The sequence below is a fragment of the Capra hircus genome, chromosome 1, assembly GCF_001704415.2.
Source record: "Capra hircus breed San Clemente chromosome 1, ASM170441v1, whole genome shotgun sequence".
Lineage (NCBI taxonomy): Eukaryota > Metazoa > Chordata > Mammalia > Artiodactyla > Bovidae > Capra > Capra hircus.
The window spans coordinates 139,606,552-139,628,693 of NC_030808.1; the positions used below are offsets into that span (position 1 = coordinate 139,606,552).

Sequence of the window (22,142 nt, forward strand, 5' to 3'; positions counted from 1 at the left end):
TTGAAATGGGCACACCTGTGCACATAAAGAGGCTGCTGTTAGCACCCCCCTTACCCCCTAAAATTAAATTGTTACTGTGCTGTTGCAGCCAGAAAGTATTGATTTTCTTTTGAAACTTTGTAACCCTTTCCCGTCTGGTGCCCTGCATATTTGGGATGATGGAACCTGAGGTTGTCAGCTGGTATCCTCTCTGGTGCCATGGCAATTGAATATTGAGTTGCGGCTACTTCTGGAAAAATGTCTCATTCGCATTTTCATTCTTGTTTTAAATATCTTTTTCTTTTGGCCACATTACATGGCATGTGGGATCTTACTTCCCCAACCAGGGATCGAACCTGAGGTGGACATCTTAACCACTAAACCAACAGGGAAGTCCCTCACTTGCATTTTCTATCCATCCAGGCCTTGACATCTTAAATGACAGCAAGGCATCATTTAATAAAAATTCCAATTCTTGCTGGGAAAGATTGAAGGTAAAAGGAGAAGGAAGTGGCAGAGGATGAGATGGTTAGATAGCATCACTGACTCAATGGACATAAATCTGAGCAAACTTTAGGAGATAACAAAGGACAGGGGAGCCTGGTGTGCTGTAGTCCATGGGATAGCAAAGTATCAGGCATGACTTAGTGTCTGAACAGCAACAAAATTTGAAATTATGAGCCAGATTAGTGTCAGGAAGGCTAGCATAGGATCTTTAAAGACATTTTGAGCAAGTCGCAGATAAAATGTTCAGTCTTTTCCTGTTCACACATCTCAGAGGTGAACAAAACAAAACAAATCTTTCCAATTAGTTATCTGGGCTGTAAGCCGCCTGCTGGGTCTCCCTAGCCATTTATAGCTGGCAAAATAGAAGTCCCTGCTGTGTCGGTCCTCAGTTCAGCTTGAAATGACTTTAGCGAAAGGTCAGATGCTGTGGCTCTGGGGATGACTTCCGTTCTCCAACAGACTGACATTAGACTTTTTTTCCCCCCGCTAACATTCTATCTAAATTGGTTTCCTTCCTCAGTTTCTTGTCATCGGCCTCTAGTTAATGCTCCCTTGAGCTGCTGCCACCAAAAATGGATATTTTATCCCTGCTTCCATGTGTGATCTGGACAGTAATGCTTCTACCGCCTCTGTTGATGATTAGAAGGCTTCAAGTGATGATCGGTCAGCGCTGATCCTTTGAAGTACGTTTTGTTAAAACTTTTATTTCAAAATTGAATACTTTCTGATCATGTGGCCTGACACGGGAAATTATTTCCTTTTTGGAATTATTTTTTTAAAATTAATTAATTAATTAATTTTTAGCTGTGCTGGATCTTCAGTCCTATGCAGGCTTTTCTGCAGTTGCAGAGAGAGGGGCTACTCTCTAGTCGTGGCACATGGGCTTCTCAGTGTTGTGGAGCACGGGCTCTAGATCTCACGGGCTTCAGTAGCTGGGGCGCATGCGCTCAGTAGTTGCAGCTCCCGGGCCCTAGGACATAGGTTTGAGAGCTGTGGTGCACAGGCTGTTACTCTGGGGAATGGGGGATCTTCCCAGATCAGTGATGTCTCCTACACTGGCAGGCAGATTCTTTCTCACTGAATCACCAGGGAAGGCCTAGTTTGGAATTCTTGAAATAAAAATATTCTGCTTCTGGATGGGGGGAGGGGCTAGGTGGTCTGTCTGTGGAAAGTGCAAGGCTTCGCTTTCCTGTCGCGGTGCTGCATAAAGGTCCTGGTTAAACACTCACGGTGGCTCGTGGGACCAAGCACAGCCCACGTCTGGATTCATCCCAGATGCTCTTCACCTCAACCAGGAGGAGAGGAGCCTGGAGCTTTAACGCTTTCCCTCCTACTTGGGAAGCCCTTCTTATTCTATTTCTTCTTGGGATTACTTGTCAGAACATCGCTACTAAATAATGCTTAAAAGTTAAATCCAGACTCTACCAAGAGCTAGTCCTTGAGAATCTGACATACTGTGTGTGGTTGAGTTACTTCACCCAGAAACCACATCACTTTATCCTTCCTTGGGTGTTCAGTTTTGTTCTCTTTTTACAAATATGTGAATCCGTCTTCCTGGTAGGGAGGATAACAAAGCCCAAAGCTTAAAATAGCATGCCTCTAAAACCACTCTTTCCAACAAATCAGCAAGTCCCTGGCCATGAGCTCTCAAGATAGTGTCACTTTAAAAAAGCAAATAGAAGGGATATAGTTTTGCCTAAAACCTACAGAAGGAAGAAAGAAAGGAAGGGAAACTGAGGCTGTGGGATCAGGAGACAGAGTGCATGGAGTTTAAACCCTCAGGCCAGCAGTTCCTGGAGCTAAATGCATGTCTTTGATGACACATAAATAGACAGTTATGAACAGACACACACACCTCTGTGAAGAGCTGGTCCCTGTCATTATGACACTAGGAAGCACAAGAAGCATGACCAGATGGGGAAATCAAGGCTGATCGCACCTCAGGTTTGAGACGGTGAGCAGAAACAGGAACATGTTGGCTGCAGCTGGACCCATTAGGATCCAGGCTCTGGTTTGGCTTCACAGACCCCCCTTTCAAAACTTTGCACCCAAATTCTGAATACACAGTGGACGCATCTGTCTAATACTCTTGTGCATCTAAGAAAGCTTGTAATCCCTGAAAATCCACCTGGGAAAACAGCTGTCCACCTGGATTAGAGGTGCAGGGCTGAAGAGCCCAAGTGGGATGCTCCTGGGGAGACAACACAGCCCCTTGCTCAGCTGCTGGCGGAGCTCCAGGAAGGATGCAGACACGCCTGCCACGCTGCTGGAGAACGGCATCTCTGATCAGCCAGTGCCTGGTGCAGAGGGCAAAGGGGAGGGGAGGAGAACCACGGTCCTAAAGGCTGGAAACAGCTTCGGTCCTTTCTGGCATCTGCATGATGACTTTTCCACCGACGTTGCTGTTTGTTCTCCACATTTTTCATAAAGCTTGCCTAATTCCATGACAGCCCTAAGGCTTGTCTTGGCCTTTCTCCTATTCAATCTTCTTCCTCCTGCACGGAGTGGAGTGCTTTCCATCTGCCTTAACGCCCTCCTTTCTCTTTTAAAGTCAAACTGTCTAGAATGATGGGGCAATGGAAGTTAGATGCTCAATGGGCTCAAATGAGATTTTTCATATTGGTGTTTTTCAGTTGCTAAGACATGTCTGAATCTTGGTGACCCCATGAACTGCAGCACACCAGGTGTCCCTGTCCTACATCATCTCCCAGAGTTTGCTCCAACTCATGTCCTTTGAGTTGGTGATGCCTTCTAACCATCCCACCCTCTGTTGCCCCTTTCTCCTTTTGCCCTCAATCTTTCCCAGCATCAGGGTCTTTTCCAGTAAGTTGGCTGTTCACATCATGTGGCCAAAGTATTGGAGCTTCAGCATCAGCATCAATCCTTCCAATGAGTATTCAGGGTTGATTTCCTTTAGGATTGACTGGTTTGATTTCCTTGCTGTCCAGGGGACTCTCAAGAGTCCAGCAATGCAACTCCGAAGCATTAATTCTTTGGTGCTTAGCCTTCTTTATGGTCCAACTCACACATCCACACATGAATACTGGGAAAACCGTAGCTCTCACTATATGGACCTTTGTCAGCAAAGTGATGTCTCTGCTTTTAAATATTAGATGAACTAATATTTGAGACTACTTGAACATGTACTGTGATTATGATTGTATTTGACTTTTCTTTCTATTTCAAACTGGGGAACTTTAGAGAATTCTCCATCGTGGTGAAGTTTTCAGTTTAATCCTTTAAAACTAATATTTTGAAGTTTAAAAGCTGGGGGGAAAGAGCCCGAGGAAATTCCTCCCTTCTGAAATGGTAAAACCAGGTAACATAAAAGAAAGGAAAGTACTCAAATTTTTCCAAAACTCTGAAAAGAAGAAAAAAAATGAGCCTGGAGTAGAATGGAAGGAGTGAGCTAAACCCTGGTGGGAAAATACATGCCTAGAAGCTGCACCTCACTCAGGTTCATTTCTTAAATTTTAGGGAGTGGAGGGAAGAAGCTGATGCCCCAGGAGGAGAAAAATAATAAATGAATCCGGGACACCTGAGAGTGATGGTTGGCAAAGGTTACCACCTATGCAGGCAATATTTCTGTAGAAATAAAACCGGAGGTTTTAAAAGTATTAAGTGCTATAAAGAAATGGCCATCCATATCAGAAATTGAACAGATGTGTAGATCAAAAAAACAAGCATATAGTTAAGAGAAGCCAAACTACACACAGGGATGTATATTTGAATTTTTAGTATCAGCTTGAAACAAAACGTTTTCAAATGAGCTATACACATTATTATGTTATATGTAAGTAGATAAGGTTTATCTGTAAGAAGCTGAAACCCTTAAAATAGCAACAGCTTAAACTATAATGTCTATTCTTCACTTGTATAAAGGGAGTCTGAAGATAGGTAGTTGATAACAATCAAGATGATTTCAAGGTGCATTAAGCATCTGTATTACTGCTTTGTCATCCTTAGCATAAAACTTATGCTCCAGAATGGCTGCCTGAGCACCAGCCATAGCATCTGCATTCCAGCTAGTAGAAAGCAGATAGCAGTAAGTAAAAAGGGCCAAGGGTTAGCTTCTTTCCTTTTTTCCTTTCTTTCTTTCTCTTTTTTTTGGCCCTGCTACTTAGGATTTTAGTTCCCTCAGCAAGGGTCAAACCTGGGCCTAGCAGTGAAAGTGCTGAGTCCTAACAACTGGACTGCTATGGAATTCCCAGGTTAGCTTTCTTTTAATGAGATTTCTTTCTCACATATTGTATTGACCAGAACCTAGGTCACCCAATTTCAAGGAGCATGGAAAACTTGTTCTGGGTAGCCATGTACTCAGCCCCAAGTCAGGGGTTTTATAACTAAGAAAATGGGGGTAAATAGAGGCAAGAAATAGACTTGGCCACAACACATTTCTGCTGATGGAGTTTCTTGAGCCCTTGCCTATGTGGCTGGCTTGCATGGAGAGCAGGTCTAAGGTGTCAGATGACTCTTGTTCTCCATCTTCCCAGTCAGTTCAAAGTCTTCAGAGTGTGAAGGAAGGCAAATGGTAGCTTTTCTGAGTGGTTCACTGTTAAGAAAGTTAGGTGTTAATCCCTGGGAAGGAATTTTCATTCTTTCCATATGCTTTTAAGAGGAAAGGAACATTTGCTGTGTTATCCACATCTCCCAGAGGTTTCTTACTTACCTACTTTCATTCAAGTTGTTCTCCAGTGCATACTAAAGAATCTTCTATGCAAATGAAATGGAAGTCTGCTACCTGATCCCTAGACACACAGGATCATCTCTTTCATTACCTAACACTCCTCTCCCCCCATAGCCCCACGTAAGCTAGGCATGCCTGCAGGAGATAGCAGCATGGACCACAGACACCAAGATTTAGCCAAAACGGGTTTATTATAGGTTATCCATGTATTACAGAATTTCTGGGAGGCAGGGAAACCAGTCCTAGCCATTCATAGCCGGGGATAACGCACACGGAAACACGCAGCCGCACGGCCTGTTCTTCCAGCAGATGATCTTCCAAGAACTGTTGCTGTTGCCTGGTCTGTGGGTCCAGGCACAGGACAGGGGGTGTCTGCTGGCTGCCCCGGGAAGCCCCATTAGGTGTTTCTGCTTCTGTGCCTGTGAAGGGGGCACTTGCTGTATTTGGTTGCTTCCCCTGGTGCTCACCTCTCTTTTCTCAGATCTTGCCGCACTGCACCTGTTTGACTGGCCTTACACCTGGACTTAGGGCTTTCCACCTGGTACAGTGGTAAGAATCTGTGTGTCAATGCAGGAGACGTGGGTTCGATCCCTGGCTTGGGAAGATTCCCTGGAGTAGGAAATGGCAACCCACTCCAGTATACTTGCCTGGAAAATTCCATGGACAGAGAAGCCTGGTGGGCTATAGTCTATGGGGTCGCAAAGAGTTGGACATGACTGAATACACACGCATGCATGCCTGCACACCTGGACTAAACAACAACAACACCACCACCTGGGCAGCAGAATTCTACTCCCAGGACACCTGCGGTGGAGGGGGGAGGTGGCAGGAGGGGTGCTGGGTGAGCCAGTCTGCAGGCCCCCATCTATTACCACCAGGGAATAACCCTACATTTGTCTTTGCAAATTATGAAGCAGCCAGGTACACTCTGATAAATATCTTGCGAGAGAAACAGCCTCCATTTATCATTATCCCCATTTCAAACACAGGGGAGGATGCGAATCCCAGAAAGGCAAATCTGACCACACAGAGTCAGCTGGGATTTGAATCTGAGGCTTCTTTAGTGAAGCTGTTTCTCACTGTAACTCATCAGCCTTTCTTTATTTTTATGCTAGGAAACGTAGGCATTCTGGCCAGTGTCACGGGCTGAATTATGTGTCCTCCTCAAATGCCTCTGTTGAAGCCGTAAGCCCTGGTGCTTCAGTATGTGACTATATTTAGAAATATGGCCTTTAAAGAGGTAATTAAGGTAAAATGAGGTCATTAGGGTGGGCCTTCATCCAAGATGTCTGCTGTCCTTATAAGAAGAAATCAGGACACAGATACACAGAGGGATGAGCGTGTGAAGACCTGGGAAGAAGACGGCCATCTGTGTGCCAGGCAGAGAGCTCGGAGGACCCAAGGCTGTGGACACCTTGACCTTGGACTTCCAGCCTCCAGGAGTGGGAACAAATAAATGTCTGCCATTTAAGCTGCACTGACTGTGGTAGTTTGTTACGGCAGCCCTAAGCAGACTAATGCAAATAGGAACTGAGTTTGCCTTTCCAATAGAAAAACTGATTTCAACAATATTTATATATTTTTTGTTTTGTTTTTCTCTTCCTAGACTTAATGAGTTTGGGGAAATTTTTGATCTCACTAGTGCTTATTCTTTTCCATCAAGTCCCACAGATGTGCACTTATTTGATTACCTACATGCCACAGCTTGGGAATAATCTTATCCGAGCAAGGTGCATCCAGGTAGGGGTCAGAGAAATAAGATAATGAGGTCGAGAGAAAGGAGGGAGTGGGGGGAGCTTTGTATCCACCAAAGCCTGAGGTGAGCGTTGGAGACTGTGGGATCCAAAATGCCTCTATTTTAGGGCAAAAGAGAATTTCTTTCTCTTGCAAAAAGCTGTAAGGACCAGAAGGGTGCTGACTTGGTAACGGGAAAGTTAGGAGAAATGAGAACCATGTTTTCATTTGATGCGAGAAGGGAATATGGTGAATGCAGAAAGCACCCCCCTTGCCTGCTGCCACTAATGCCTGACCCTGCTCATTAATCTCTGCCGCTTAGCAGAGACCTGGAAAATTGCAATTCTCCGCGCCAGCAGCCCCTGTTCAATAAATCCCGAGCCAGCAGGCAGAAGCAAGAAATGGCCCGAAGCTTGGAGCTGGCTTGCTGCATTCCGCGCTGCTGCCCAGCAAGGGAGACTCTGTTTTAACTCGGGAAAAACTGGCTGAGGGAGCTGGGGCCTCTTCGTGTTCATTTTCAGCTTTTAAAAGAACGTGTTGTCTTTGTTTTTATTAGCGTTTCATAGGATGCTCTGTGCCAGCATTGTGATGAACTAGGTATACTAATTTATTTTTATTACTATTTTTTTTCCTCGGGAGGAGCTGACCTTTTCTCTAACACTAGCTGCCTTGTTCTCTGGGTGTATTTTGATCCAATTTGAGGCTTAAGGGATAAAAATCCCAATTCTTGCTTTTCTTATTTGTGGCTCTGTTTTCCCTGCCTGGAGGGCTGGGTTTTGGTCCTGATGAAGGAAGGCACCTTAGCTGTCCTGGGTCACTCTGTAGTCCTGGTGCTGGAGAGGGTCAGTGGCCAGTTCAGAGGCCTCCGGAGCCCAAGTACAGTCTCTGTGTACCAAGGGCAGCCCAACTGACAGATGTTAATTCTTTCCCAGTTAACATTACATTTTGAAAGAAGGTAGGACATTCTAAGAAACTTGGCATTAAAATATCCCATTTGCAAGGCATACTTAAGTTAAATGACTGTTATTTCTTGATGATATACTAAAATTTAGGTTCTTTTATAGTACGCTCTGTGCTTTGCCTCCTAATCAAGGCAAACTCCCACTCAGGACAATTATATCCCAATTTACTGCTTATGTGCAAATTTCTGATCTAGGGGATTAGGCCTTAGGAGGTAATTTGTTTCTATAAAATAAATCCAAAAATATGGAGGGTTATAAATGTATAAACGAAAGGCTTTACATCTGTGTGTGTGTGTATGTGTGTGTGTATACACAAGCCCCTGTGCTCATGAATTACTGCCAGTATCTCTAGGCAATGACTTTGCATCATCATAAACTCAGAAACAAATATAAGAGCTCTTCTGATCAAGCATGGGGGTTCATATATTTTGGAATGAGGCTGAATTTCAAACTTTTAAAATCACACCCAGAGCTGTTGCAGAATCCCTGAATAGCTCTGTTTTGCCCGGGAAGACTGCGTGTCTTTTAATTTCGAAAGAACTCATGCTAAATGAGAGAAGTCTGCCACTTGGATGGGGACTGGGAAGATGAAGAATACTTTTTCAAGCAGTGGAGAATAGTTTTTCAAAAAGTGTGGTATTAGTCACGCCTTTTGTCCGGGCAAGTGAGTGTGAGGCTAGCTTTGGGGGTGACCTCCCCTGTCCCCTTCCCAGAGGCCTTTGTTGTTGAGTTGTTTCAGTTGTGTCTGACTCTTTTTCACCCCATGCTCTGTAGTGCACCAGGCTCCTCTGTACATGGGATTTCCCAGGCAAGAACGCTGGAGTGGGCTGCTCTTCCTCTAGGGGATCTTCCTGGCCCAGGGATCGAACCTGAGTCTCTCGCGTCTCCTGCACGGGCAGCCAGGTTCTTTACCACTGAGCCGCCTGGAGGCCCACTAGGCACATTAAAGCACTTACATTCCCTCTCCCACTCAGCACCCTGTTTTATTTGAGGAATTTCTGAAACTCTATTGCTTCTCTATACACTTACCTTTTTATTTTCTGTTTCTCCAGAAGAGCAGGGTTTTGTCCTCTGTTCTCTCCCAGCCCCTAGAACAGTGACAGGCCTGCAGGAGGCCTTCTGGGTCATTTATCAAATGACTGAATTTGGTATATGAATTCTCCCGGACTGCCTGGTAAACAGACAGATTTTCTGAACTGGTAGGCCCAACCATGTGTTTAGACTTGGACTATTTGAGACTTCTTTTTTTCTCCCTGGGCAATAGTAACTGGTCCATACAGCAGGCTGTCATCTTGGTCTCAGTCTAGGGAACTCAAGGTAACAAGACACGGGGGAATAAAAAGATTTGGAGCAAGACCTGGATTCTGAATCAGCCCATGGCCAGCACTCACCGGGTGCTCTCTAGTGAGGCAGGTTATGGTCTCTGAGCCTTTGTAAAGTGAGGACCATGGACGTTTCCTGCAGCTCTCATAACTGGCCAAAGGAGCCAGACAATGCATACAACATGAAGCTACTTTAAAACCTAGCACTGGATGGGAGAGGCGTTTAGGGGAGAAAGGACACGTGTATGTATAGCTGGGTCCCTTTGCTGTTCACCTGAAACTGTCTCAACATTTGTTCGTTAACTGGTTATATCCCAATGCAAAATAAATAGTTTCATTAAAAAATTAAGTAGTTATTGACAGGTACATGCTAAGTTGCTTCAGTCATGTCCAACTCTGTTTCATCCATGCACTGTAGACCACCAGGCGTGTCTGTCCATGGGATTTTCCGGGCAAGAATACTGGAGTGGGTTGCCATGCCCTCCTCCAGGGGATCTTCCTGATCCAGAGGTCAAACCCACATCTCTTATGTCTCTTGCATTGGCAGGTGGATTCTTTAGCCCTAGCACCACCTGGGAAACCCATTGATAGGTAACAGAAGAAATAATAAAGCCTAGAGATCCCCAAAGTTAGATCAGGTGCTGTTATGTGTTGAATTGTGTCTGACCCCACATTCAGATGCTGAAGCCCTGCACCCCTAGCCCCCCACCACACCATCCCTCAGAATGTGGCTGTATTTGGATACAGGCCCTTTATAGAGGTGATGCAGCTAAAATGGCTCAGCAGGTAAAGAATCCACTTGCAATACAGGAGACATGGGAACCTCGGGTTCCATCCCTGGGTTGGGAAGATCCCCTGCAAGAGGAAATGGCAACCCAGTCCAGTGTTCTTGCCTGGAGAATCCCATGGACAGAGGAGCCTGGCCAGCTGCAGTCTGTGGAGTTGCAAAGTCAGACATGACTGAGCGACTAACACACTACTACAGATTGATACGGCTGCTCACCAAGAAACTTCAATGGGCTGTAGGGCTGATCTGTGTTTTATCCAGATGAATTCACACAAAGGGAACTTTTTGTCTCTCAAACAGTTTTCCTATTTGCTGGATTTTCATGGCCATATCAGAGGCTTGTAGGATCTATTTGGGATTGTCTTCACCTGGTAACAGTTCCTTCCTTTTATATTTATGATTCTCGATTTTCCATTTGCTGTCAAATGATCTATGAAAGAAAATCCGCTTATGTCTATAAGGGAGAATCCATGTAATGCTTGGTGAAGACTGGTTCTTATTACAATGGCATCTTCAAGAAGGGTTCCCTTACCAATTCTCTGATGGTGTAATAAAATGCAAAACAGCAGGGCCATTCCCTGTCTCAGTTTCTGCAAGGAGAAGGCTGTATTTCAGGAAAAGAGTGTAAGAAACACCTTGTTATTTGTTTCAGTTGCTAAGTCTTGTCCTACTCTGCGATCCCATGGTCTGTAGGTTGCCAGGCTTTTCTGTCCATGGCATTTTCCAGGCAAAAATACTGGAGTGGGTTGGCATTTCCTCCTCTAGGAGATCTTCCTGACCCAAGGATCAAACCTATGTCTCCTGCAATGGCAGGCGGATTCTTTACTACTGAACCACCAGGGAAGGTCTAGAGCCAGGCAAAGTGTAAGTCTGAATAGAATGAGGTTCCTTCCTAGTGGGGAGGTCACGGAAGTCTGAGCCGCAGGGAGCATTGGTTTTTCATCAGGCCGGGCCATCAACAGTGCTTGGCGTTGCGCCTTGGTTGGTTGATGATGTTTCTGCCTGGGGAAAAGAGTATAATTGTTTGGGATGGTTTTACAGCTGTGCTTTTCGTTCTGAGAAAGAAGATGGATGGGAACACAGACAGATGAATGACGCAGTTAGGTACTGTGGTTGAGACTGCCGCTGCCTTGCCTGATAGGCTGTGAGCCTCACCTCCTCAGACTTGCTCATGTCTCTGAGACCCGGTGCTCCAGGTAATGGACCTGACAGCATTTGGGTGAAGTCTGAAGGGCTCGTGGGGAGTCCCGCTCACACCTCTGGAGCTCCACGGTCAGGAAGGTGGTTTTTCTCTCATGCTCCAGGGGAGTTGGCAATCAATATCTTTTTCTATCAAACCAGTGGATTTGAATGAATCATCTGTCGACCATTCTCCTATTCAGCTTCAGAAATCCTTCCTGGAGGACACAAAAATGCTAAAGTTCTAGGACCCCGGAGAGAAACAAATGATAAGAACTGTACAGTCCTGGGCAGTTTACTCGGTGCTCTGGTGAAATACTGCCTGCCCAGGCTCAAAAGCTACTGTCAGGAGCCGGGTGGGATGAGTGCTGTCCACTCCAGGTAGCAGGACTCTACATAAAAATGCCAGGTGCAGCCCACCCGGTGCAGATGTGAGCAGCAGATGCTCTTCATGAAGCGGCAGTGGGCGGAGGACACTGGAGGAAGGGTGGCTGCAGGGAGGTCTGGAAATGAGGGTGGCATCGGTCCCCTGCATGGCTTGCCAGAATCTACTGGCCCTTCTGGTGGAGAAGTGTGCAGAGCCTGATGCCCTCAGGGCCTCCCAGCTGTGGGGCCTAGTGGCACCTTTCTCTTGTACTATTCTGAGTATGTATTCGCAGGACCCAGAAGTCATCTTTAGGTGGAGGACTCTCTGTGCCTTGCCCTGCTGAGTGAGGACCATCCCAACACAAGCCCAGCAAACGCCTCCTGCCACCCCTGGGACTGGGTGGGGTTTGATGCCCTGGGGCTCCGGCCTGGCTGTGTTTGGTGGTCGTGTGGCTGGCCCTGCTGGAAAGCAGTCCCTCCCTCTTTGCGTTGGGGCCCAAACATCCGTGAGTCTCACCACTGAGCAGATGGCCAGGCCAAGAACCACATGACTGCCCTTATCCTCTGCTGACTTAGCAAGTTCTGCCCCACACCAATGGGTCTCAGTTTAATTTACACCACAGCCTTGAATTTACTCATGACATTTGTGACTAGGCGGAACAGGCTTGGAGTTTTTATTTATTTATTTATTTATTTTGGCCATGCCACACGGGTTGCAGGATATCGGTCCCCGGACCAGGGATGGAACACCAGCCACGGCAGTGAAGGCTGGGAATCCTAAGCACTAGGCCACGCTGAACTCCCAGGGCAGGCTCTTTAAAAAGCAGTTTTACCTCTCAATTTTTGAGATGAGCAAACTGAGACTCAGAGAAGCTAGTCTGAGGGTCCCAGAGCGGGCAGAGACACCCCCAATCCACCCTTGTCTGGACCAATACCCCTGCTTCTGCTGGCAGCCTTATCAGAGGTGGGAGGGTCTGAGGGCTGGGAGAGGGTCAGCCCAATCCCACAGCAAGCTGGAGGTGCTGTCTGCCTGCCTGAGACCTCCTTTCGTTATTCCTCTGGACTGGTGCTAGGAACAGGCACTGTTCTGGCACATTTTCCATTCAGGAGAGAAACCTTGCCTCTTTTTCACTGTGCTGCTGGGTGGGTCAGTGCCCCACAGAGGTTTTGTTGTGCCCCGCTGCCCAGACCCCTCAAGAGCACCGGAGTGGAAGAGGCGGCTGAGGACTCCCTGCGCATGGAAATGAAAGGTGTGCACTGGACAGCTGCCTGGCTTATCAATAGACTCACTTGCAATCAACCATTGGTTACTCGTGGAATGCCTGCTATGTGCTGGGCCCTGTGTGAGCCGCTGGAGCCAAATGGATGAAGTCCCCACCCTTATGGAGCTCAGATGGGGTGATGGACCCCCAAATGGGAAGTAGAGCAGGGAGCAGAATAAGACAGAAGTAGCCCCATGAAGAGTAGCAATGCGGGGGAGTGGATAGGGTGTGCCCTGGAGGGAACCCACCCTCCCCAGGGCCCTTTCTGTCCCCTGCAGGCAAGGCCAAGGTCCTACCTCTGGGTTTCAGCTGATGCTGCTGGTCAGCATATCTCTTCTGCCCTGGAGTGATGGCAAAGGGAGGTTTCATATAGCCCTCCTGCACCCCTCCACTGTCACCATCACCCAGGTCATGGGAGGGAGCCTTGGCATCAGTGAGGGGATGTCCACAGGGCCGGGGGCACTGGGCGCTGGCTGTGGTCCCTCAGTTGCCCTTCTCCATCATTCCCTCACTCCTGCTGAGCGTGGGGTACTTAGAGCTCCTTTTTTTTCTAGCTCCCAGGATGACATGGACCCATTGCCAGGCCCTCACATCATTTGCATTGAACCCTGTGTCAATGTCAACAGTTCTAAGTGTTTCTTTTTCACCATAATCTGAGTCCTCCTCCTGCTTTGAACATCCCTGGGCAGCTCAGCGGAAGCACTAACCATGGCAGACCTCCAAGAAATGCTGGACTCTACAAAGTAAAGACTCCTGACACATCAGTGGTTTTCTTTTTTAAACACTGGAATATTTTTCAGAGGGAGGAATCTATAAATCACTTTGGCTGAAGATATTAGTTGAAGATATAATTGCGAAATCCATTTTTATGACCCATCCTTACTGTCTCATTACATATTCCCTAAATATACATAATTTTCCACATCTTCATTCATCATGTGTCAAAAAATAATATTGCTGTTTTCTTCCATTATTGTAAGAGGTAAAAGACGAACCAGGCTGCTCAAAAGCTTCAGACTGCTGCAGCATTTTAACTCTGAAAGAGAAAATCTCCCATCTTCTTTTGAGTCAGATCTCATTCTCCCCCTCTGCAATAAGGGTACAGTAGATACAAGGGATCCTCTGGGAGGAGAAGCACCTGGGACTCCAGACCATCCGGTGATGATTCTCAGTGCACAAGATACTGCTTCTGCTCTCTGCTGAGGACAGATGAGCTGGAGCCATCATGCGCTGGTTTGATAGATGCTTGCACTCCAGTCACACGCTCTTGTGATAATCACTTTTGTTTTTGTTTAGTTGCTAAGTCGTGTCCAGCTCTTTTGCAATCCCGAAGACTGTAGCCCACTAGGCTCCTCTGTCCATGGGATTTCCCAGGCAAGAATACTGGAGTGGATAGCCATTCCCTTCTCCAGGGGATCTCCCCGACCCAGGGATGGAACCCACATCTCCTACGTTGGGAGGCAGCTTCTTCCCACTGAGCCACCTGGGAAGCCTGTGATAACCTTGGTGAAATGTTTTTAAAGGATGAATTTGAGCCTCAGGGAACTCCTGTCCTTCCTGATGTTTCTGCTCCTTAGAGAATCTCTGAAGAAAGGGACTTGGAGTGAGGATTAAAATGCGGATGGCTACCCAATGCAGTAAGAGACAATCCTACGATTCTCTGTATCATCTGGGGTCCCATGGGTTAAAGACTATCACTCCCAAATAATCCATGGACAGCAGGCTGCTCAAAATCTCGGTGGTCAATCTGAGACAGAGGGAAACAATTTTACTGATTTAGGTCATGGACCAATCAGTCCAGTAAGGCTTACAAAGCCAGCATCTTCTCCTCCCAGATGGAGATGGGATTGGAGGGCTCCGGGCGCAACCTGCTTGGTCTCCGAGAAAACTGAGGGGAGCCTGCTTAAGGATCTGCAAAGGAAAAGTTATGCAACCAGACACATCTCTCTCTCTTTCATCTATCTACCTATTTTTTCTATCTATTACTATCTATCTATCTAATCTATGGGCTTCCTAGGTGGCTCTGTGGTAAAGAATATTCCTGCCAAGGCAGGAGACAAAGGTTTGATCCCTGGTTTGGGAAGATCCCCAGGAGGAGGAAATGGCACCCAGCTCCAATATTCTTGCCTGGAGAATTCCATGGATAGAGGAGGCTGGTGGGCTACAGTCCATGGGGTCACAAAGAGTTGGACATGACTGAGCGACTGAACACAGACGTCTATTTAATCTATCATATCTATTTATCTATCTACCCATCTATCTAAACTATCATCTAACATTATCTATCTGCCTATCTATGAGAGAGAGAAAACAGAACAGAGTAAGCAAGAGAGAAGGAAACTGTGTCACTTGCACGTAACCCCAGGGTCCTTGACCCTCTGTGCTGGGGATGCTGACTGGATGCTGTCATCCAAGGGCACAAAGTAAGACAGATGGAGAAGGGCTGGACCACACTCAGGTTAAGTGATGAACTCAGGATGCTGGTGATAAGGTCAAGGAGTAAAGCCCTGGCAGTGCTCCCTCAGTGGGCTTCCTGTCCCGCCTCCAGTGCTCCCCATTCTCCATCCCCAAGCTGGATGTGCTCCACACGCTGTCCTGACCTCTGCTCCAGGTGCGAACCCAGGATGGCAGGGATGTTCTCAGCCCAGGTGCTGAGTGGGGGGTTCTGCCTCCAGTTCCCTCAGGAGTTAACCCCAGGGCCTTATTTGTTACTTCATCTTAAGCCGAGTAGCTGGATCTCAACCCTGGCTACATCTGGAAATCACCTGAGAGCGTTTTTTAGAAAGTAGGGCTGTCTGACCCTCTGCCCAGGGATGCTGATTACTCTAACTTGGTCTTGTTTGAAGGAATGCTTCCGCTGTGGCTGTGAAGAGGCAGCCTGAGTCTGGGATGGATCCTCATGACTCCATTAAAAAATAGTGCCTTTGATGATTCTGATGATCAGCTGTCACTAAACTGGAGTATTAATGATTCTTCCCTTCTGTGACTAGAGGGTTCGTTTATTTATTTTTCTTATATTTGGCTATAAATGTACACAGCACAAAGGAAGCCTCAATACAGGTGATCACTTCACCGTGGCACCAATCCTATTTTCAAGGATCTTAACTGTGAATGAGTACAGCTCCCTGCCACAGCAAACAAATGTGAAGCCTACATCGTTGAAACAAATTGTTAAGATGTGCAAGTCCAGCTTGATTGTGAAGGTCGGATGGTATCATCCATCTTTGACAATGGTAGAAACAGAAGCCCTCATTCAATCAGTAAATCTCTCGTGTATGTGCGTAGAAGCTCAGTGCCTCTGTTATTTGGAGGTGTTCTGAGCCAAAGCTACCACTGGGTCCATTAGCAGTAGCACTATTTAAATTGTATCTCAGGAGGTTCAAGAAAGAGGGGAACATATGTACACCTATGGCGAATTCATGTTGATATATGACAGAAATCAAACCAGTATTGTAAAGCAATCAGCAATCAATTAAAAATAAATATTACCAAAGGTAAAAAAATAAATACAAATCAGTAAAAATATTTTAAAAATTGTATTTACATGAGAAAGCAGAGGAAAATAATAGCACTGTTGGTGTTTTAAGCTTTTTTAAATTGAAGTACGGTTAATTTACAATACTATGCTTGTTTCAGTGTACAGCAAAGTGCAAACACATACACATGTATGGATATTCTTTTCAGATTCTTTTCCATTATAGGTTATTGCAAGATGTTGAGTGGAGGTCCCTGCGCTATATAGTAGGTCCTTGTCACTTACTTTTTATATGGTGGTTCCTCACTAAGTTGTGTTTGACTCTTGAGACCCCATGGACTGTAGCCCGCCAGGCTTCTCTGTTCATGGGATTTTCCAGGCAAGAATACTGGAGTGGGTTGCCATTTCCTTCTCCAGGGAGTCTTCCAGGCCCAGGGATCGAACTTGGATCTCCTGTATTGCTGGTGAAGTCTTTACCAACTGAGCTACCAGAGAGACCCTATTTTATATATAGTATTCTGTATATGTTAATCCCGATGTTAAATGGGGCCCCAAGGAACAGAGACTGGTACACAAAGTATCCACGACGCTGAGACTGTGTTTCTGACTTTCCTCATCCCTCCCTAGCAGGGGTAGCGACTAGGCAGTCAGAAGACGGCTGCTTCTGAGCTCCAAGGAAGCCCAGGACATGCTTCACTGGCTTGTACTTTGCAAATTAGGTCTTGTGCTGGGGGAGGTGCCACGTGGCGCCTGGAGCCTGGCTTGATCCAGAGCCACTGTCTTCCTGCTCACTGCTCAGTGATCACCTTCTGTTTGTGTTTTTCTTGCTCCAGATGGGCAGAAGAAGGTTCAAGAGGAATTTGACATCGACATGGATGCGCCAGAGACAGAACGCGCGGCAGTGGCCATCCAGTCTCAGTTCAGAAAATTCCAGAAGAAAAAGGCCGGGTCCCAGTCCTAGCGGGAGAGTCCCTTCCTAGTCTGCCAGGAGACACCACCTTCAGCCATCATCCACCAAGAAATTAAAAAGAAACAGCGCCCTCAAGAGAAGTCCTCATCACACGATACCCATGTGCACCGCAGTCCCTCAGTGCATGCACAGAGACCCCCGATATTTATACCCTTGTAGGAAGGTGTAGACGATGCAGTTGTGAGCAGCTTAATCTCCGTTTATCTCTAGGACCATTCCTCCTGCAACTAATTATTTTCCTTGATGTTGTAATAAAATGGAGTTAAGATGCGTGATTAAAGTGTCTGCCTCTGTCTCCCCTTTTACATTAACTTGGAAAGTTACTGCTGTTAGCAGTGACTGCAGGCAAGATGCCTATTTTCCTCTCCCTCCAAGAGTTAGAGCTGAAACATGGTGCCTTCTGTGAGCAGTTTTCCTGCTGAGAATGGGAGATCTGTGCTCAGCTGTGCCTGTCTAGTTTGGAGAGTGCTTACCGCTGACTGTTAATGGGCAATGTATTTTCTTCTTACCATGGGATTAGAGCCCTGGATCCTGGAGAGTCAAAGAATCAGAGGGCTCCTGGGGAATTGTGACTCATGCAGAAGAACTTGAAGGGGGAGGGCAATGGGTCTATTTGGGCGTGTCACCCAGGTTTAGGCAGCAGGCACATTTCAGTGCCCTGGGGGATATGTCCCCACTACTGAGAGCCATTCCACCACTCACCTGCCTCTCCCCACTCATGTGGTGCTCTATGGAGAGGTGGCCCCCTGCCCCCCAACTCCTTACACTCCTCAGGTAGTAATTTGCCACCTGTTAAGACTATTTAGCACATCCTACAAATGGGAGAAGCTGTGGGTTCTCTCATGCCCCATCTCTTCCCCTGCAAACCTCACAGATAAATTGCTTCCCACACCCAAAGGGTAGGCAAGAATGAGAGGGCTGTCATGTGCAGAGGACACTCCTCCGAGTTGAGAGCCAGGTGTGTATTTGCCTTGGGGCCCCAGGAGGCAGGCACCTCCAGCCCCCAAGTCTGGTGTGGTTTGGGCTTTGCCATGTGAGACCCTGATGTGGAAGCTGTATCTTGTCTTCATCCTGAGATGCTTGGGACAGGGTACCAGTCGGCTTCTTTCCTTTGCCAGCAATTAACCAAGGATGGAGGCAGAGAGTGGTGAATAGTGGAGAGAGGAGGGACCATGGGGGGTGTGTGTGTGTGTAGTGTGTGTACGTGCCCTCTCACATATGTGCACCTGGGAGTGTGTGTGTGTGTGTATGTGTGTGTGTGTATAAAGCATGGTGGGAGCGAGCAGTGGGCAGGGCCATGACTCATAGCTCTTCTGTCAAGGCCCCATTCACTGTCTCCAAGGTACAGACTGAGAAAGACTGTCTGAAAAATTCAGCTGCAAATGTGTTCATTCTCTTGTGTACACAAATCCCTTTTACTGGACACCCTCTGGGGCTGTTACGGTCCAGGAGACTTGGGCTCCTCTGATGAGTTTCCAACTAGAGAAGCACAAGTTGGGATCATTGTGAATCACCCAGCAACCAGCCAGGGCTCCTCGGGGGCTCTTGACAACCTGTGGTCCCCACTGGGAGGAGGACAGTGGATTGAGCGGACCCTCCATAGAAAGCATCATGAAGACAGTGGGTTGTGAATGGGACCCGGTCTTCTCTGGAGTCACCTGGAGCACCAACATGAAGAAAGTTGGGAGCAAATAGAAGTGTTTAAGTCATTCACATGAATTCCCTCTACATCCAGTCCTCCCAGAAATCCCATTGGTCCTCATTCTCTGAATGTTTCACATAAAGGAAGTGGGGTTCCCCCTTACTAGATGAGTCTGCACTTGATGGCCAACACTCTCTCTGGCTCTGAGAAATCTAGAAACAGGACTTCCCTGGTGGCGCACTGGATAGGAATCTGCTACCAAAGCAGGAGACATGGGTTCCCTGCCTGGTTTGGGAAGACCCCACATGCCACAGAGTTACTAAGCCGGTTGCACCCGTAACTACTGAGTCCTGCAGGCCCTAGAGCCCAGGAGCCAGAACTACAGAGCCCACAGCCTGCAACTACTGCAGCCTGCCCATCTAGAGGCCACGCTGTGCAATAAGAGAAGCCACAGTAACGAGAAGCCCGAGCAGCACAACTAGAGAGTAGCTTTCACTGGCAGCAACTGGAGAAAAGCTGGTGTAGCAGTGAAGACCCAGCATGGCCAAAAATAAATAAATAAAATGCAATAAAAAAAAAGAAATCTAGAAACAACTGGTTTTATAGTGAGGCTGCGCCCCCTAGAGGAGATTCTCCATGCACAGTGGGGAGTCCTAGGGAGGGACTCCTGGACCAGAAACACTCTTTACACACTGACAAAGCCCCTGGAGGCAAAAGGAGGAGGCTGTGGTGAGGGCTGTGATGGCTGGAGAGGTCCCTCAAGCATTCTGATTCACCTTCTTGGTTCAATCACAGGACAAGGGTGTATCTGACTTCCTATGAGTCACAGGAATGAATTTAATTTACTTCCCAGGCGGATTCAGGAGAGTCTGAAATGCCAGTCAACAGCAATGGGGAGACTCCAAAGTGCCCTGTTCTGCATGGGAATTGGATGTGCTAGGTCTATGACTTCGTAGAGCCAGAGGAAGGAGCAGAGGCTCGTGGCTCCAGCCTCTGGGGACCTTTCTGCTCCCGAGGCTGCAGTGTTCAATGCAGAGAGGAGGGGGACTTTCCTTCCCAGAGTGTGTCTGAGTGGGGCAACACATGGTGTCAATTTCATTTCACACGTGTTTATTGAACTCCTAGTACATGTATGTACTTGGCACTGTCACGGTGGTGGCAGACTGGTGGGCAAGAGGCACCAATAAGTAGATAGTAAAATGGAGAGATTTGTGCTCCAGTGGACCAGAGGAGAGACAGCTCATCTGAACTTGGAGAATTATTGAAGTCTTCCTAAGGAATTGCTACCCACAGCGGTCATCCAAAAGATAGTGGGAGCTACTCTATTTACCATATAATAGTGTGGGTGGTAGGCGGGTGCAGGACCGTCAGCAACCACAAAGAAGCTATCTACCTCGAGCAGCTTGTTTTCCATACCATTCAGGTGATGATAAAAGTCTACTTGGCAAGGTGTATGGGAAAATGTTAGGAATTTAAAATGTCTCCATGTGGGTGTCTGCTAAGTGGAAGATTATTAATGGTAGTGCACGTGTGCATGCTAAGTCATTTCAGTTGTGTCTGACTCTGTACGACCTGACATTATGGACTGTAGCCCACCAGGCTACTCTGCCCATGGGATTCTCCAGGCAAGAATACTGGAGTGGGTTGCCATGCCCTCCTCCAGGAGATCTCCATGATCTGGGGATTGAACCCATATCTCTTTTGCCTCCTGCATTGGCAGGTGGGTTCTTTATCACTAGCACGACCTGGGGAGCTAATGGCAGACCATGAGGTAATGGGTCAATCATTGCCTCCATCACCAACACCCTTTTTCCTGACTCAACCTAGTTCATGGGACTCTGCTTCTCTGGGTTGTAGCCATTTGGATAGGTGGTATGTGCTTGACCCAAGAGGTTCAGTTCAGTTCAGTTGCTTATTCATGTCCAACTCTTTGTGACCCCATGGACTGCAATATGCCAGGCCTCCCTGTCCATCATCAACTCCCAGAGCTTGCTCAAACTCATGTGCATTGAGTTGGTGATACCATCCAACCATCTCATCTTCTGTCCAAGGGGCTCTAAGAGTCTTCTCCAGCATCATGCTGCCGCTGCAGCTAAGTCGCTTCAGTCATGTCCAACTCCGTGCGACCCCATAGATGGCAACCCACCAGGCTCTGCCGTCCCTGCGATTCTCCAGGCAAGAACACCAGAGTGGGTTGCCATTTCCTTCTCTAATGCATGAAAGTGAAAAGTGAAAGTGAAGTCGCTCAGTCTTGTCTGACCCTCAGTGACCCCGTGGACTGCAGCCTACCAGGCTCCTCCGTCCATGGGATTTTCCAGGCAAGGATGCTGGAGTGAGGTGCCATTGCCTTCTCCATCTCCAGCATCATAGTTCTCTCTAAAAGAGAGAGTTATTCCGGTCTCACAGACATCCTAGAGTGGAACATCTAAGACATCTCAGATGCCATGGACAGGTAAAATTACATTGAATTTACGACCAGACTGGGGCATAGTTAGGGAAGAATGGATTTCTTTATATTATTGTCTTTATAGCATTTTATGACTTTCAGTCAAGTTTTACAGTTTTCTTCACATAGGTCTTGCACATTTCTTTTCAATTTCTAGGTATCTCATAGCATTTGTCGTTCATCCAAATACAATCTTTTCCCACAGCGGTCTCTAGTTGGGTTTGCTTTTTTTCTAGGATAACTACTGATTTCTACATATTCAACTTGTTCAGTTCAATTCAGTCGCTCAGCTGTGTTTGACTCTTTGTGACCCCAAAGACTGCAGCACTCCAGGCTTTCCTGTCTATCACCAACTCCCGAAGTTTACTCAAACTCACGTCCATAGAGTCGGTGATGTCATCTAACCATTTCATCCTCTCTCGCCCCCTTCTCCTCCCACCTTCAATGTTTCCAATCATCAGGGTCTTTTCCATTGAGTCAGTTTTTTTGCATCAGGTGGCCAAAGTATTGGAGTTTCAGCTTCAGCATGAGTCCTTCCAATGAATATTCAGGACTGATTTCCTTTAGGATGGACTGGTTGGATCTTCTCGCAGTCCAAGGGACTCTCAAGAGTCTTCTCCAACACCACAGTTCAAAAGCATCAATTCTTTGGTGTTCAGCTTTCTTTATAGTCCAACTCTCACATCCATACATGATTACTGTAAAGATCATAGCTTTGACTAGATGGATCTTTGTTGGCCAAGTAATGTCTCCACTTTTTAATGTGCTGTCTAGGTTGGTCATAGCTTTTCTTCCAAGGAGCAAGCATCTTTTAAATCTATGGC

General features: G+C 46.9%; 1 protein-coding gene across 1 annotated transcript in view; it reads left to right on the forward strand.

Moving 5' to 3' along the window:
* The window catches only part of PCP4 (Purkinje cell protein 4), a 68,537-nt gene extending 51,027 nt beyond the window's left edge, over nt 1–17,510 (forward strand). The window contains exon 3 of the mRNA XM_005675627.3: nt 17,094–17,510. Within this exon, the coding sequence (XP_005675684.1) occupies nt 17,094–17,221 (128 nt within the window). The 3' untranslated portion in view covers nt 17,222–17,510. The remainder of the gene's footprint in view (nt 1–17,093) is intronic.